General features: G+C 42.2%; 2 protein-coding genes across 10 annotated transcripts; both read right to left on the minus strand.

Moving 5' to 3' along the window:
• Positions 1–229: 229 nt before the first annotated feature.
• LOC135676601 (L-type lectin-domain containing receptor kinase S.1-like) lies at positions 230–2654 on the minus strand. Its single transcript, XM_065187959.1, has one exon. The coding sequence runs from the start codon at positions 2488–2490 to the stop codon at positions 370–372; it is 2121 nt and encodes a 706-aa protein (XP_065044031.1). The 5' UTR covers positions 2491–2654; the 3' UTR covers positions 230–369.
• Positions 2655–3275: 621 nt separating this feature from the next.
• LOC135676602 (protein JOKA2-like) lies at positions 3276–14804 on the minus strand. 9 transcript variants are annotated; one of them, XM_065187967.1, is made up of 7 exons: positions 14544–14804; positions 6558–7230; positions 5858–5933; positions 5596–5757; positions 5300–5454; positions 4921–5211; positions 3276–3547 (listed from the first exon to the last, which is right to left on the minus strand). In XM_065187967.1, exons 1-2 carry the CDS (start codon positions 14580–14582, stop codon positions 6607–6609), a joined length of 663 nt encoding a protein of 220 aa, XP_065044039.1. In that variant the 5' UTR covers positions 14583–14804; the 3' UTR covers positions 3276–3547; positions 4921–5211; positions 5300–5454; positions 5596–5757; positions 5858–5933; positions 6558–6606. The 9 variants fall into 9 exon arrangements, with proteins under 9 accessions (XP_065044039.1, XP_065044036.1, XP_065044034.1 ...); XM_065187964.1 differs by adding an exon at positions 6019–6352 and having other exon boundaries at positions 5596–5933; XM_065187962.1 differs by having other exon boundaries at positions 6019–7230.
• Positions 14805–16178: the final 1374 nt, after the last annotated feature.

Genomic DNA, 16178 nt, shown 5'->3' on the forward strand with positions numbered 1-16178 from the left:
TTTTTTCTTGATGTGTAGAGGATGATCATTGAAGTCTCAGATATTGCAGCAAAGAGAAAGGCTGCGCAACTCCAATTGCAGGGATCCAATTCTGGGCTCAGGGAAGCTGAATGAGGTCGTTCCTTTATGATCCGAGACCATTTTGCTCTAAGTTAGCAGGTGATGGAAGAGTCCCATCAGTTCTTCTAACTGATTCTCTAAAGAACAAAGCATCATAAGGATCCATTGGTTCACCAAGGGGCTGATAATGCCTGAAACCAAGCAATGCGGCTTGTGATGCACTCTGTTAATACTCTGGCATTTCAATGGTAATGACAGTGTTTGATGTTTGAGGATTGAGGTCTCAATGTAGAAGAAGCAGCAGCAACTCTATGAGCTTTGCTGGGCATTGCGCTCGGCTACAGGAGTTCCGACAGACTCTGCAGCCAGTAACAGCTCCACCACCTCCTTCATGCTCGGCCGCTGCTCCGGATCCGGGTGGCAGCACGCCAGCCCCAGCTTCAGCACCAGTTCCATTTCCGCCACCGGGAACTCCATCCTCTTGTCCGCCGCCTCCGCCAGTTGCCCCTCCGCGTGTACCTCCTTCACCCAGTCCACCAGCACCCAGTCGTCGTCCTCCACGCGCTCCGCCCTCTCGATGGGCCGCCTCCCGCACGCTACCTCCAGCACCACTACCCCGAAGCTGTACACGTCGCTCGCCGCCGTGGGCGCCGACGCCACCGCCATCTCCGGCGCCAGGTAGCCCAGCGTCCCCACCACCCTGGTGCTGCACGGCGCGGCGCCGCGTTCGTAGAGCTTGGCGAGCCCGAAGTCGCCGAGGCGCCCCCGCATGTCGCCGTCGAGTAGTATGTTGGCGCTCTTCACGTCCCGGTGGAGCACCACCTGCTCCCACCCCTGGTGGAGATACAGCAGCCCCTCCGCCACGTCCACCAGCACCCGCCGCCGCGCCGGCCAGGCCAGCGCTGGCCGGTGCTCTGCGTCGGAGAAGAGCCACTGGCTGAGGTTGCCGTTGGGCATGTACTCGTACACCAGCATCAGCTCGTTCCCTTTGCGGCACCAGCCCTTCATGTGGACCAGGCTCCGGTGCTGCAGCCGCCCCATGCTTGATATCTCCGCCATGAACTCCCTCAGCCCCTGCTTCGAGTCGTGTGACACGCACTTCACCGCCACCTCCTCCATCTCCGCCTCCCTTGCTGCACTTCCTCCGCCGCTATCGGCTCCGCGGGAGATCGAGGCAGGGAGGACTCCCCTGTAGACCTTGCCGAAGCCACCGAAGCCCAACAACCGCTCCTTACAGAACCCATTGGTAGCACTCCAAAGGTCCTCGTAGTTGAACCTCCTTGGCCAGTACTTCGATTCCCACTCCTCTTCTTCCTCCTCTTTGCGGATTCTCGCCTTTCCCCTCCTCCTACAGTGGTAGTACAGTCCCAAGACGCAAAGGAAGGCGATGGCGAGGCAGGCAGAGGCGACGCCGGCTATAAGTCCTACAGAGGTTGAGGAAGACGATGGCGGCGACGGCGGCAAGAAAACGGGCAAATTGGAGGTGTTGAGCTCCCTGGCCGCAGCGCCGGTGTCGCTGAGGCTCCAGGCCAACACCCGTTGCGCCTCCACCCACTTCACCTTCGACGCCGAGAACCCAGCGTACATCTCAGGCGACACGTAGTTGGCGATCACGGGATCGGTGTAGGATATCAGCGGCCACCGCGGCCGTGGTTCCTGGGCCGGCGCCACGGTGACATTGATCTGGAACAGAGGGCCGTGGAAATCGATCCACGCCCGGATGTTCCGCCCGGATCGCATGTCGAGCGGCACGAACTCGGGCTCCGTCGACGATCCGTTGGCCCGGTAGAACCCGGCGGTGTGGGTGACGGCGGACTCGACGAAGTTGAGGTCGACGCCGACGTGGTTGCCATCCTGGTCGTTGAACTCCGGGTTCCGCCCGGCATCGAACTCGACGACGAGGAGCGGCGCCGGGAACTGGCGGGTGGCGTTGGAGAAGACGCCAAAGTACTGGCCGGAGAGAGCACCGGGCGGGGAGGTGGAGTTAGAGAGGACGAAGGCGAGGCCGAACCCAGGGCTGCTGTCGATCTCGGGGAGGATGGAGAAGACGAAGGAGGTGGAGAATGAGGAGAGGGCTTGGCCGGGGCCTGAGGCCAAGCGGAGGCGGTCGGGGTAAAAGGCCCGGCCGATGGAGTAGTAATTGGAGTCGTTGGTGAGGCGGAGGACGGAGTCTTCGACGCGGGCGTCGTCGACGAGGGTGAGGTTGGAGACGGCGGAGAAGGAGTTGAAGAGGAAGTTGATGGCGGAGGCGAAGGGGAGGCTGAGGCTGAAGAGGAAGAGGAGGAGGTAGTGGTGGATGGAAGCAGCCATGATCTGTAGATCGCCGCTCGCCTGCAGCTTTATCTGCTGCTGCTTGTTTTTGTTCGTGGAGTGGTCGATAGACGTCTTTTGATGAGTTGCGGGGGTCGGTCTGTGCATAGGGCCCCACATAAGGTGGGGTATGGACTAGTGGTTGCCTTTCTTTCGATGAGCTGTGGGGTGAGCACATACGGTGTCGTAGAATGTTCTTTGGATCACGTTCAGATATTCGAACCTCTACAGCTTGAAGCTTCCTTACAGCTTCTTCCCCTGTGTCACTAGTTTGACTTGGAAAGTTGAGACATGCCTAATAAGCATCAATCTACATGGCTTCATTGGTCGTCTTAGATACGATCTGGAACGCGTTAAAAATCAAGTGCAGAGGTGAAAGGGTAGTGGCATTTTATCTCGGGTTCTCTCATACCTTTTTAAATCAAGTATAATTAAATTGCATGGTTTATGTTCATTGGATAAGCATATTCATAGTCAGTCCAATTAATGATATATTGTTAGAACAATTTACACTAAACTCCACAGGTATGGTTATTGGATCGGACATGATAAAAATAACTTAATTTTATTTTCTCCTTATTTATTATGACATTTTTGTATCTGTCCAGCCTATCTAAAAAAATGACAAATATACTTAAATTGATGTCTTAATTGTTCTTATTACTTGTTCATGCAATATTCTTATTGATAGCTGCCCCAAAGTCTGCTTTGACTCTATACATCAAACATACCTTACTTAATTTAATCATATACAGTCACTAAATTCTTTTATCACCATCATCTATCATTCATATTGGTCTCCAGTGAGAAAAAATAAAATAAAATTATGAACTTTTCTCAACATATATCCATATCTTCCTTCACCAGCTTCAGAATTAAGTTCACATCCAGGGTAATGCCAAGTATGCAAAAGAAAGATAAAGGATCTGTTTAATGCTCCAAAATATTATTGCAGATAATACATAAGTTGCGGCCAGTGTAGTACTGAAGCAAAAAACAGTAAAAAATCTATCCAGGGAAGAAACAGTATCATCATCACGTGGTTGTACATAATTATTTACAGATTTGTTTGGAAATAAGAAGCTTTGTCTCCAACAAGAAGATCCCATTAAACTTGCTTAACGCTGCCACCGCTTTTTATTAGTGGTTCCTTGTTCCTCGCCCTCTCTGAGAAACCCTGCAACCAATTAACAAGTGTTGATGGAAAGAAGGCAACATTTGGAAGACTTGGAAAAAAAAAGAACTGAACCGAATCACTTTGGATTGATAGTCATCTTACTTTTAGCATCTTACTTTTTAGATTGATAACAAAATAAAAGAAAAATAATAATAAAAGAGAATATTATAAGAATAATCATCTTACAAGAATTGAAGTACATTATATACAAAGAAGAAAGATAATTCTACAGAATCATCATCTTATAAGAAAAAGGAAATAACATCATCACAAAAAAGAATATTTTACAAGAATATTATGAAATACTATCTTCTCAAATGACCCAATATAATGTACTGAATTATCTTGATATGATTTTTATTTTCTTTCTTATTTGTAATTTTCTTTTCTTTATGTATTTATGACCTATATAAAGAGGCCAAGTATTATAATGGAATCATTAGTCTTGAAATAAATATTAGTTTTGTTTTTCCACTAATTGTATAGTGCAAGACCACAACTTCCTCAAGTCAAAAATTACCCCTTACATTCCTCTCCTCTTTTATCCTTAACAAAAACCCACAAACCAATCTCTCAACATCTGAAATCACCCAGAAGGGTGTCAAATCACTACTTGATAATCTTGGTATGTGATTGAATCTTCGTTTTATTCTTTATTTCTTAAATCAATATTTTTCCAAATCGAGTTTCTCTCTCTCTCTCTCTCTCTCTCTCTCTCTCTCTCTCTCTATCTATCTATATTAGCCCCTTTTTTTTAATTTATTAGTCACCCAAACCACCTCTCTCTTCATATTAAGCATCGTTTTAGGATTGTCCTACATCATATTTGGTATCAGAATAGGTTCCCAATCATGTCTACTAGAAGTGAACAACCTTGTAATGGTCTTATGACTAATAGACAAAGAGACAAACTTTTATGTAGTCTCAAGAAAAGGTACGAGTCTTTTGCACATAAACTACTTAATATCAAAGTTTGCCTAGATACTTCATCTACTACCATAGTTTCATAATATGTTGAGAAGGCTAAAACTTCAACAGTCCTAGATCCAACTCAAAATAATGATAACTCAAATCATACTAAGGCAGATCAAGAGTTGGACCAAGAGAAAAATCACATTCAAAAAATTAATAGTTCTAGAAATCACTCACAACATTTCGAGTACAAGCCCAAAAGAGTATATGAAAGGCCTCATGCACCACCACTTACACCATCATGACACATGTACACAAGAACTATCAAAATGACCTAGGTCATAGTAGACACAATCTTAGGAAAGTTAATGATGGCATGTTGGAACCAAAGGTTTTTTATTGATTGGTTGTCTAATATGGATGAGTATTTCTGTTAAGGTGCCGTAGCCAAAGATGATTACCATTCGGACACTGTCGAATTAATGTTAGGATATGATACAGGAGGAAGCACCATAGATGCAGGCTGTGCGGTTCCTTTAATGGTAAGAGGATGACAACCATCTATTTGGGATTTGATTGACAAATGGCTTAACCAGTTCACCTGAAGTGTTGCTGGAAATGGGTTTAGGAGCAACATTATGAAAGGGTTCAGCATCTATTGTTCCAAGCCAACCTCGACTAGTGTTTTCAGGTGGCAAATTCAAATCAGGATTGAGACCTCCAGTAGCAGAGTTTGGTTGAGAGATATCCATCTGTACGAGTAATGAGGGGCAGTTATATAACAGAACACACAAGATAAAAGTACCACAATGAAATAAATAGTTAGTATCAATAACAGACCTCAATATGAACCCAAACTCGTTGTCCAAGCATTTGACCAAAAGGTGACACCAATCTCCAATATGAAAAATACCTACCAGGCAAGGCACTGCCGGTGAGGTGAGATCAACTGCAACATCAACTTCCTTGTTCACAGAAATTCCATCAACAGGAATCTGCATGGATTGAGATTCTAACTTCATGGCTCATCTAGTAAGTTGAAAATGGTAGTTCTTTGCAAGGACAGTAGTCCTTGTTAGCAAATTTATCACCACCAGCCCAAACAAGCTTTGTTCTGTAAGGCCATCGGGTAGTACCATTATTTTGCATCCGCCATATCTTAGTAAAACAAGTCGAAGGAGGCATCAAGGTTCCATCTAACACAGTTATATTCTGATAAAGCAACTTTCTAATTTTGGTCTTGAACGCCTCACACCAAAACCATGTAAATGAGGTGAGGAGATCCGATGTCTAGAATGCTGGAATTAAGAATGCAGAAGCAGTTAGCGCATCTTATATTATGAAATTAAATTAAGTAAATAGACGATTAGACTATGCTGTATTATGAGATAAATGAACCATGTCAATCCTGGTAAAGTCAGCTTCTTTACTCGTCTTAGAGAAACAAACGGTACATAAATCATAGTCTTCCTTCCTGCAAAGCCAAAAACAATATTAAAATATAAGAAGATTCACAGTGAACAGCATTATCAAACAATTAAAGGTATGTATTGCATTACACATTAGAGATCTGAATCATGGACCAATGATTGGGTACATTCCACAGCCATCACATCTAATTCCCCTGTGAAAAGGATGGCCATTATCATTATATACATCATCCCTCTGGTTAGAATGGCCAACGGAGTGCAAGCCATTTGGAGAAGGAAGATCAGCTGTAGCTGTAGTGCCATGCTGCTTGCCTCCCTAGAAACTAAAGTCAGTTAGTGCTCTCGAAGGGGCTGCACCAGTTGGAGGTTGTTTACTGTTGTCACCAGCCACCATGCCAATAAATCCATGCACATTAGTCGGGGAAGGAGAAGGATTAAATGTTTCATTATTTTGTTCTGCAATCTGCTCACACGGCACAATGGAGTTAGCAGCCATAACAGATTTTCCATTACAACCAAAACTACCACTTTCCTTTTGATGATCAGAGAAGTGAGAACTCATTGGTAATCAAAATGATGTCAGGGTGCCCAGATGCTTGCTCAAATGTTGGAAAATGAGAACTATATTTGTTAAAATCATGAGAGGTACGAGTCTTAACTATACCAACCTGATTTCCATTACCACACTCATGCTCATGCAGGTTCTCTGAAACTGGATCAGAATTGTTGATACTGGAGCAGAGGTACTTGGAAATTATGGTTCCTGCTGATGTTATGATTCTTTGGCTGACTTGTCAACTGAGTAGGTGTTCCTGATGATTCACCAGTTGAGCTGTTGACAGTCTGACTACAACTCGGTATTTCTAACTTGGAAAAGTGGTCTAGAACATCAGCTATTGCTGGTGCAGATGATGCAGCCTTTGAAAGGAAATCATGAGAGATGTTGGAAAGTACGGTACAAAATTGTTCAGGGACAGATCTGAATGCTTCATTAATAACAGAACTAAATTCAAATGGCTGCTTATCTACTTGTGGTGGCACTGCAATTGCAGAGCTCATGTTCTCATGTTTCAGGTCATGCCCATCACTAGCATTTGATCTCAACAAAACACTGATCCTAAGAGGATTCAAGGGTTGATTAATTGCAGTTTCATGCAACTCATCATCATCATCTAGTGCTACAATGTCACCATCTACATCAATATAGATATGAACAAAATCAGCTTCTGGACTGAGCTTGAAAAGGTTGATAATCTTCTTTCTCAGTCTAGTCATGTTGTGGTCTATCATGTCTCCATAGATGCAGGTACTAAACCATTTGAGTGTTTCACCACACTTTACCTGGAAATTACAAATGAATGAAATGAATACAAAGACAACTTGCAAAAGAAATCTGACAGACAGATGAAAACAAAAAGGTGCATAGTAAGAAACTAAAATAGAACAACAAGGGAAGAATGAAAAAAAGAAAGCAAATGTATCCTAATATGTTTTCTTTATGATATGATAAAAGAGCAGAATTTTTTTATGCCACGAAACAGGCTGATAGACCTCGGCTAAAAATGAGGTCATGCAAGTTCATGTCCATATTAATCTAATTACAAAATATAAGAAAGTCCAAAAGTTTTGCAAGCAGAAAGGGTGGAACTTGCTTCTTTCTCTGAAGAGGAATAATGAGTCAAACCACACACATCTAACTAGCAGTCTTAGTTAGAAAATTTGCTCTTCTAGAGTAAGATTTTAGACCTATATCTGTCATCAGAGATATTTCTTCTGCACAGAAAAAGACATTTTAAAATAGCATATTTGCCATGAGTGAGGTTTCAAAATATTCTGGTTTAGAGTCTACTTGTGAAACATTTTTGAATAGGGGATTCTTTGAAGAAAAAGAAACTTATGAGCCGCATTTGACCATCAATACAAGATCACTCATATAACAAGAATAAGTAATCACGAGAAACAAATATCTGCACACAACTTCGACAGAAAATGAAAGTTTAAATCAGTGGGTAGTGCATCAATGCATTATTAGTTGAGCAAGGATTTTGTGAAGTACTCAAAACAATCAATGAATTTTTTCCTCTGTTGAAATGGACAACAAAAAGTAACACTTCCTGAAACAGCCAATATGAAATCATTTGGTACATTGCAAGTCAACTATAGAAGTCACTTTCACCAGAAGTAATCAAATAAACTTTTATAACTAATTTTCACTTCAACAACATTAGACCATGGATAGCTGAGGTCATCATAAGGAGACTATGTTATTTCAGGACTCGCAACTGACCGGCCACAGCCAATGAGCGATGATTGGTAACTGACTGGACCAGCACAGGACCAACAATTGCTGATAGTTGGCTGATTGACAGATCAATAACCAGCCACCTAAAACCATCTGATCGGTTGCCCAATGGTTTGCAATCAATTGGTTGTCCGCACAACTTCAAGGAAACAAATAAATGGCATAACAAAATTCAATATATTTAAGTAATAAGATACAAATATTAATAAGGTGACTTCTTTTTTCATTTCCAGTTATAGGATCAAAAATGCCCTTGATCAAAAGGATTGGGAAAGTAACACGTTTATGAAAATTTCATGTCTGCACAACATAATATGAGGACAATATCACCAGTATGGACTAGTGAGCGACAATCTTAATTAGTAATGTACCCCATCCATGATAATATAACAATTTCATGACTACTGAATATTAAACTATCAGCAAAAAATACTGACAAAACAGATATAATCTAACTTCAAGTATCCTACCATCATGCAGGATAGGTAATCATGACAATGGCAGTTGCATGAACTTATGGCAACTTATCAGAAAGACCTTGGTTTCTGCAGAGGGCTCAAAGACCTTTTTCCTCAAGAAATTAACATGTATGTGGTTGCAAAGTCAAACAGTTAAGCTACGGAGCAAATAATGCTCATAAACAATAAAATGATTGCTGTAAATTAAAAAGGAATTACATCAATTGAATATTTAAAAATTTCTTGATAACTAACGATTAAAAAGATTAGAAACCATAAAGATGACTGAGAAATGAGAGAAGTACAGAGCACTAGCATTCTACAGGAAAAGGTAAAAAACAAGGATGTGTTGGGCTGATGGCCCATATTCAGCCCATGTGGGCTTTATCAGCCCACAGCTCACACCCCCTCTTAACCTAACCCTAATTAAGATTAGGGGGGTGTGGTGGCTGCGTTTTAGAGGCAGATTAAAGCTATAAAAAGGCAGCAACGAGGCAGATCTTTGTAGCGACGAGATTCCAAAGAGAAGAAGGAGAACAAGGCAGAAGAGGAAGAGAAAGAAAGGGAAGAAGACAAGGACAACGCAGAGAGACTGTTCACAATCATCTAGCAGTGTTCTCATCTCAGGTTAGATCAAATCTACAGTAGGCTCTTGCTGTGATTACTTGGGAGGTTTTAGATATTGTGGGCAGTAACGTGATCCTTGTATCCCAGTTATTCTCTTGTGGTTGTTGCTTGGGTTTTGGGCAAGAGATTGATATTTGTATATTCATTATTCTCATAGTGGATTATCTCTAGTTTGCCCCGTGGTTTTTACCCTTCACATTGAAGGGGTTTTCCACGTATATCTTGGTGTTCTGTTTGATTGTGTTTCAATTTTATTCCGCTGCGTATTTTGGTCTTCTAGTATTTGTTCCTATACAAAGGTTATTCCTGTTTATATCCCCATCAACTGGTATCAGAGCGGGGTTTTGGTGATTTAATTTTTGTATTTGAACATGGAGGCCAGTAATATTTCTCGCATGATTAGTTTGAATGGAAATAATTAGATGATATGGAAACCAAGAATGGAAGATCTCTTGTATTGCAAAGATTTGTATGGACCTTTGCAAGGGGATAGTGCAAAACCTACAACTATGATAGATGATGAGTGGAAGAGGTTAGATCGAAAAACAATTGGATTTATTAGACAGTGGCTTGATGATAGTGTATTTCACCATGTTTCTACTGAAATTTCTGCATATTCTCTTTGGAAAAAATTGGAAAGTCTCTATGAAAGAAAAATAGCTGGCAACAAAGCTTTTTTGATCAGAAAACTTGTGAACCTAAAATATAGAGAGGGTGCTTCTATTGCTGAGCATTTGAATGAAATGCAGAGTATTACTAACCAGTTATCCTCTATGAGAATGTCTCTTGATGATGAGTTGCAGGCATTGTTACTTCTCAGTTCATTACCAGAAAGTTGGGAGACACTGGTGGTTTCCCTTAGTAATTCTGCGCCAGATGGTATTGTCACTATGAGTCAAGTAACAAGCAGTTTGTTGAATGAGGAGTTGAGAAGAAAGAGTTCGGCAACATCTCAGAATGATTCACAGGCACTTATCTCAGAGAATAGAGGAAGGTCAAAGTCTAGAAGCAGTTCACGTATGGGTAGGAGCAAGTCAAGATCAAGAAAAGATATTGTTTGCTATAACTGTGGTGAGAAAGGACATTACAAGAACCAATGTAAGCAACCTAAGAAGAACAAGAAAAAGGGAAAAGAAGTGGAGTCTACAGAGTCAAAGGATAATACTACAGCTACAGTGCAGGGTGGTGATTATTTGATTTTGTCTCCTTCTGATGATATTTTTTCTTGTGTGTGTCAGGATCTTGAGTGGGTGATTGACACAGGTGCTTCTTATCATGCTACACCACGGAGGGAGTTTTTTGCTACATACAGGTCTGGAAACTTTGGTGTTGTCAAGATGGGCAACTATGGCACAGCAGACATCATTGGCATGGGTGATATCCATTTAAAGACCAACCTTGGCTGTAAGTTGGTACTTAAGGATGTGAGGCATGTGGTTGACTTGAGGCTAAATTTAATTTCAGTTGGAAGACTAGATGATGAAGAGTATGAAAGCAGATTTCACAGAGGGCAATGGAAGCTCAGTAAGGGTTCTCTTGTTATAGCTAATGGAAAGAAATGTCATACTTTGTACAGGTTGCAGGCTAAAGCTTATGGTGAGCAGTTAAATGCTACAGAGAAAGACTTCAGTATGGAGTTGTGGCATAGGCGATTGGGACACATGAGCGAGAAGGGGCTGCAAGCTCTTTCCAAGAGAGAGGTATTACCAGATCTCAGAGGTATATATCTGAACCCTTGTATTGATTGTTTGGCTGGTAAACAACATAGAGTTTCATTTGCTAGTGCTGCTTTGTCTAGAAAAATGCATGCCTTAGACCGTGTTTATACAGATGTATGTGGTCCTTTGAGGACAAAAACTCCTGGTGGATCTGTTGATGTTCTTGGTATAAGTGGTGCACTTTATTTTGTCACTTTTATAGATGATTTTTCCAGGAAAGTTTGGGCTTATGCTTTGAAGACCAAAGATCAGGTTATTAATGTCTTCAAAGAGTTTCATGCCAAGGTTGAAAGGGAGACAGAAAGGAAATTGAAATGCATAAGATCAGATAATGGTGGTGAGTATATGGGATTGTTTAATGACTATTGCAGGTCGCATGGGATCCAACATGAGATGACAGTTCCTGGTACACCTCAGCATAATGCAATTGCAGAGAGGATGAACCGCACCATCATGGAAAAGATCAGATGTATGCTTTCACAGGCCAAGCTACCCAAAAGGTTTTGGGATGAGGCTTTGAGGACTGCAGTTGATGTGATCAACTTATCACCATGTACAGCCCTAGATGGTGATGTTGCAGAGCATGTATGGTCAGGGAAAGATGTTTCCTACAGGCATTTGAGAGTGTTTGGTTGTCGTGCATTTGCACATGTTCCAGATAATGAGAGGTCCAAGCTAGATGGTAAGTCTAAAGAATGTATTTTTCTTGGTTACTCACATGATCAGTTTGGTTACAGGCTTTGGGATCCAGAAAAGCAGAAGGTGTTCAGGAGTAGAGATGTGGTCTTCTTTGAGGATCAAACCTTTGAGGATTTGAAGAAGAAGGCACCAGCCAAGACTTCTGTAGAAGGATTAGCAGATTGTGACCCAGTTATTCCTCCAGTATATCAGGGTGATGGGGGAGATGTGCAGGAAAATAGTGTAGAGCCTGATATTGATTTACCTGCAGGACATGTTGAGCAAGAAGAAGTAGGAGAGCAAGTTCCCGCAGAACCTCAATTGAGAAGATCTTCTAGACAACGTCAACCTTCCAGAAGATACTCTACAGATGAGTATGTGATGCTTACTGATGCAGGTGAACCAGAGAGTTACCAGGAAGCAGTTGAGAGTGAGCAGAAAGAGAAGTGGTTAGTTGCTATGCAGGAAGAGATGGATGCTCTTCAGAAGAACCACACTTATGATTTGGTGCTGCTACCAAATGGAATGAAGGCCTTGAAGAACAAGTGGGTTTTTAGGTTGAAGACTCAAGAATATTGTTCTCAACCAAAGTACAAAGCTAGATTGGTTGTGAAAGGCTTTGGTCAAAAGAAAGGTATTGACTTTGAAGAGATATTTTCTCCTGTTGTTAAAATGTCTTCTATTCGTGTTGCTCTTGGTATTGCTGCTAGCCAGGACTTGGAGGTTGAGCAGTTAGATGTGAAGACAGCTTTCCTTCATGGTGATTTGGAGGAGGAAATTTATATGGAGCAACCAGAAGGCTTCAAAGTCAAAGGTAAAGATAATTTTGTCTGCAAGTTGAAGAAGAGCTTGTATGGGCTAAAGCAAGCTCCAAGACAGTGGTACAGAAAGTTTGATTCATTTATGACAGAAAATGGATACAAAAGAACGACTTCAGATCATTGTGTGTACATCAAATGGTTTGGTGAGAATTTTATTATTCTCTTACTTTATGTTGATGACATACTTATTCTTGGAAAAGATATGTCTAAAATTAACAGGTTGAAGAAGGAACTGAGTGAGTCTTTTGCAATGAAGGACATGGGGCCAACAAAGCAAATACTAGACATGCAGATTTCTCGTGACAGGAAAAACAAGAAGATTTGGTTGTCACAGGAGAAATACATCGAGAAGGTATTGGAAAGATTTAGTATGAGCAATGCTAAGCCAGTTGGTTCTCCTCTTGCAGGTCACTTCAAGTTGTGCTCAGAACAGAGTCCGTCAAGTGATGAGGAGAAGGAGAAAATGCAAAAGGTTCCTTATGCTTTAGCAGTTGGAAGTTTAATGTATGCAATGGTATGTACGAGGCCGGACATCGCATATGCAATGGGTGTTACTAGCAGATTTCTTGCAAATCCAGACAAAGAGCACTGGGCAGCAGTGAAGTGGATTTTTAGATATCTCAGAGGGAGCTCTAAGGTTTGTTTAAGCTTTGGAGGTGGACCACCTGCGTTAACAGGTTACACAGATGCAGATATGGCAAGAGATATAGATACGAGGAAGTCTACTTCAGGTTATGTACTTACTTTTGCAGGGGGAGCTGTGTCATGGCAATCCAGGTTACAAAGGTGTATTGCTCTCTCCACCACAGAAGCAGAATATATTGCTGCTACAGAGGTATGCAAAGAAATGTTATGGATGAAAGAATTCTTACAAGAATTGGGACTGAAACAGGAAAATTATGTGATGCATTGTGACAGCCAGAGTGCCATCCATTTGTGTAAGAACCCAATGTTTCATTCCAAGTCAAAGCATATAGATGTCAGATACCACTGGATTCGAAATGTATTTGAAGAGAAGCAGTTGCAGCTTCAGAAAATTCATACAGATGACAACGGAGCAGACATGTTGACGAAGACCTTAACAAAAGAAAGACAGGAGATATGCCGACAGTTGGTCGGTATGGCTTCACATTGAGGAGTCATGGGACAGCCTCCCTTATGGGCTGAAGGGGGAGGTTGTTGGGCTGATGGCCCATATTCAGCCCATGTGGGCTTTATCAGCCCACAGCTCACACCCCCTCTTAACCTAACCCTAATTAAGATTAGGGGGGTGTGGTGGCTGCGTTTTAGAGGCAGATTAAAGCTATAAAAAGACAACAACGAGGCAGATCTTTGTAGCGACGAGATTCCAAAGAGAAGAAGGAGAACAAGGTAGAAGAGGAAGAGAAAGAAAGGGAAGAAGACAAGGACAACGCAGAGAGACTGTTCACAATCATCTAGCAGTGTTCTCATCTCAGGTTAGATCAAATCTACAGTAGGCTCTTGCTGTGATTACTTGGGAGGTTTTAGATATTGTGGGCAGTAACGTGATCCTTGTATCCCAGTTATTCTCTTGTGGTTGTTGCTTGGGTTTTGGGCAAGAGATTGAGATTTGTATATTCATTATTCTCATAGTGGATTATCTCTAGTTTGCCACGTGGTTTTTACCCTTCACATTGAAGGGGTTTTCCACGTATATCTTGGTGTTCTGTTTGATTGTGTTTCCATTTTATTCCGCTGCGTATTTTGGTCTTCTAGTATTTGTTCCTATACAAAGGTTATTCCTGTTTATATCCCCATCAGGATGTACTGCTAGTAGGAATTACCTAACATGTTTAACTCCTCTCCAATAAATAAGACGTGAAAGAGAGGGAACATAGATATAAATACGCACGATCATCACTTAATCTCACCCATGAGACGCTCTTGACAGAAATTTAAACGGCACAGTAACACAAATTTAAACAGACCAAAACGAAGATATTAAGATCACCTATAACCCACATCCACAGACAAAGGGAATTAGCAGGAAAAGATATATAAGCGGGAGGACGGAACCAAGAAATCGGACCTTGATCACGAAATCCCGCTCGTTGGCGCGGGGCCCCATCCGCGGGGAATCGATCAGCAAGAAGTGCGTCAGCGGATCGAGGAGGAGCCTTAACCCTAAAATCTCCACAGGAACGACGCGACAGAGAGATAAAGGGGAACGGAGAGGTCGAGGGGGGGAAGGCGGGCAGTAGTGGGAGCTCGTCGCGGAGAGCGTAGCCCGAGCCGCTCGAGAGACGGCACGGACTGTTCGCACCGCATCTCTTCCCTTTTACTCGTTCACCTCCGTTGGCGTTACAGAATAAACGGCCGGTCACATTTTAACGTGACAGCTAATCTGGTTAATTAAAAATGTTAAATCAATAGATAAAAAGTATTGAGGTTTGTTAAGATTCTACGATCGCAAGAATGAAAACTAACTGGTAAAATTACATATATCGTTTGTCTCTTGAAATTTAAATATGCAAAACTCAAAAGTATATAAACAAGTCATTGTTGTAAATCTTTTTCAATTAGCCGTCAGTCAATATTTATTACATACATACCCTCTAAATTAGAATTTTCTATACTGAAATCAGATAATCCAGGAAGTAATCAAATTATTTTTTATATTTCAATTTTTTTAATTCTGGACAGATATATATATATATATATATATATATATATATATATATATATATATATTAAAATTAGAGGGACAAGCATTGCAGATGAGATATGACAAGCATTTCGTTCGCATTGGATCTAATTTTTTTGGGACTATGTCGTTAATTGCAAGCCATTAATACCTCTTCTAGAAGAAATGCAACTGATGTTTTCCCGGTCAAACAAAGATAAACTCTTTCGGTGACTTGCGTTGCGAAGCAATGTAAAAAAAGTCAAGGAGGCCGATCTGGAGAGTTCCAATCCTACATGTCTTCCTTCCTCTGTTCCTTTCTTGCACGAGCGATGATGTAATCTATTCCTTTCTCACAAGGTGACCTCGCCATTTGCCGCCTTGCCTCTCTATATAACCACACCTTCCTTTCCCCAACTTTTACTCCATCGAGCGAGGCAAAACGTCTTCGGTCTTCATCTTCCATGGAGAGAAGCAGCTCCTTCGGGACGTCATGGGCGGACCAGTGGGACTACAGCGATCACGGCTGGCAGCTTGGGGAGAAAAAGAAGAAGAAGAAGAAGAGCAGCAGCGGCGGCGGCGGCGGGTGGAAGAGCGGCGTGGAGAAGACAAAGGCGGCGGCTTCCGCAGGGCTCAAGAAGGTCAAGGAAGGATCAAGCACCGGGTTCCGGTGGATCAAAGACAAGTACCATGAAAGGACCGGAAGGCACTGACTGAAGCAGACCTCGAAAGATGCACGGTGTGCAGTAGATTGTTGCGTTAGCCACCCATCCTCTGTGGGTTCTGGAAGGGCTTTGTTGTACATTACTCATCATGCTACGACTTTGTTGTGTAGGTTTGGTCCATTATGACATGTACACATGCATATCAACACGTGAATTCATACAACAACTTTGTCGGGTACGTTTGAACCATTGTGCCATCTACGGACGCATATAAACAACACAAGACACTTTTGACATGCCATTTGACACGGAACTCGTCGGAAGCCCGTGTAAACTACATCGAACGCCTTGGTGACAACCCTAGGCGTTCGCAAAG

This window comes from Musa acuminata, chromosome BXJ1-6 (genome assembly GCF_036884655.1).
Source record: "Musa acuminata AAA Group cultivar baxijiao chromosome BXJ1-6, Cavendish_Baxijiao_AAA, whole genome shotgun sequence".
Classification (NCBI taxonomy): Eukaryota; Viridiplantae; Streptophyta; class Magnoliopsida; order Zingiberales; family Musaceae; genus Musa; species Musa acuminata.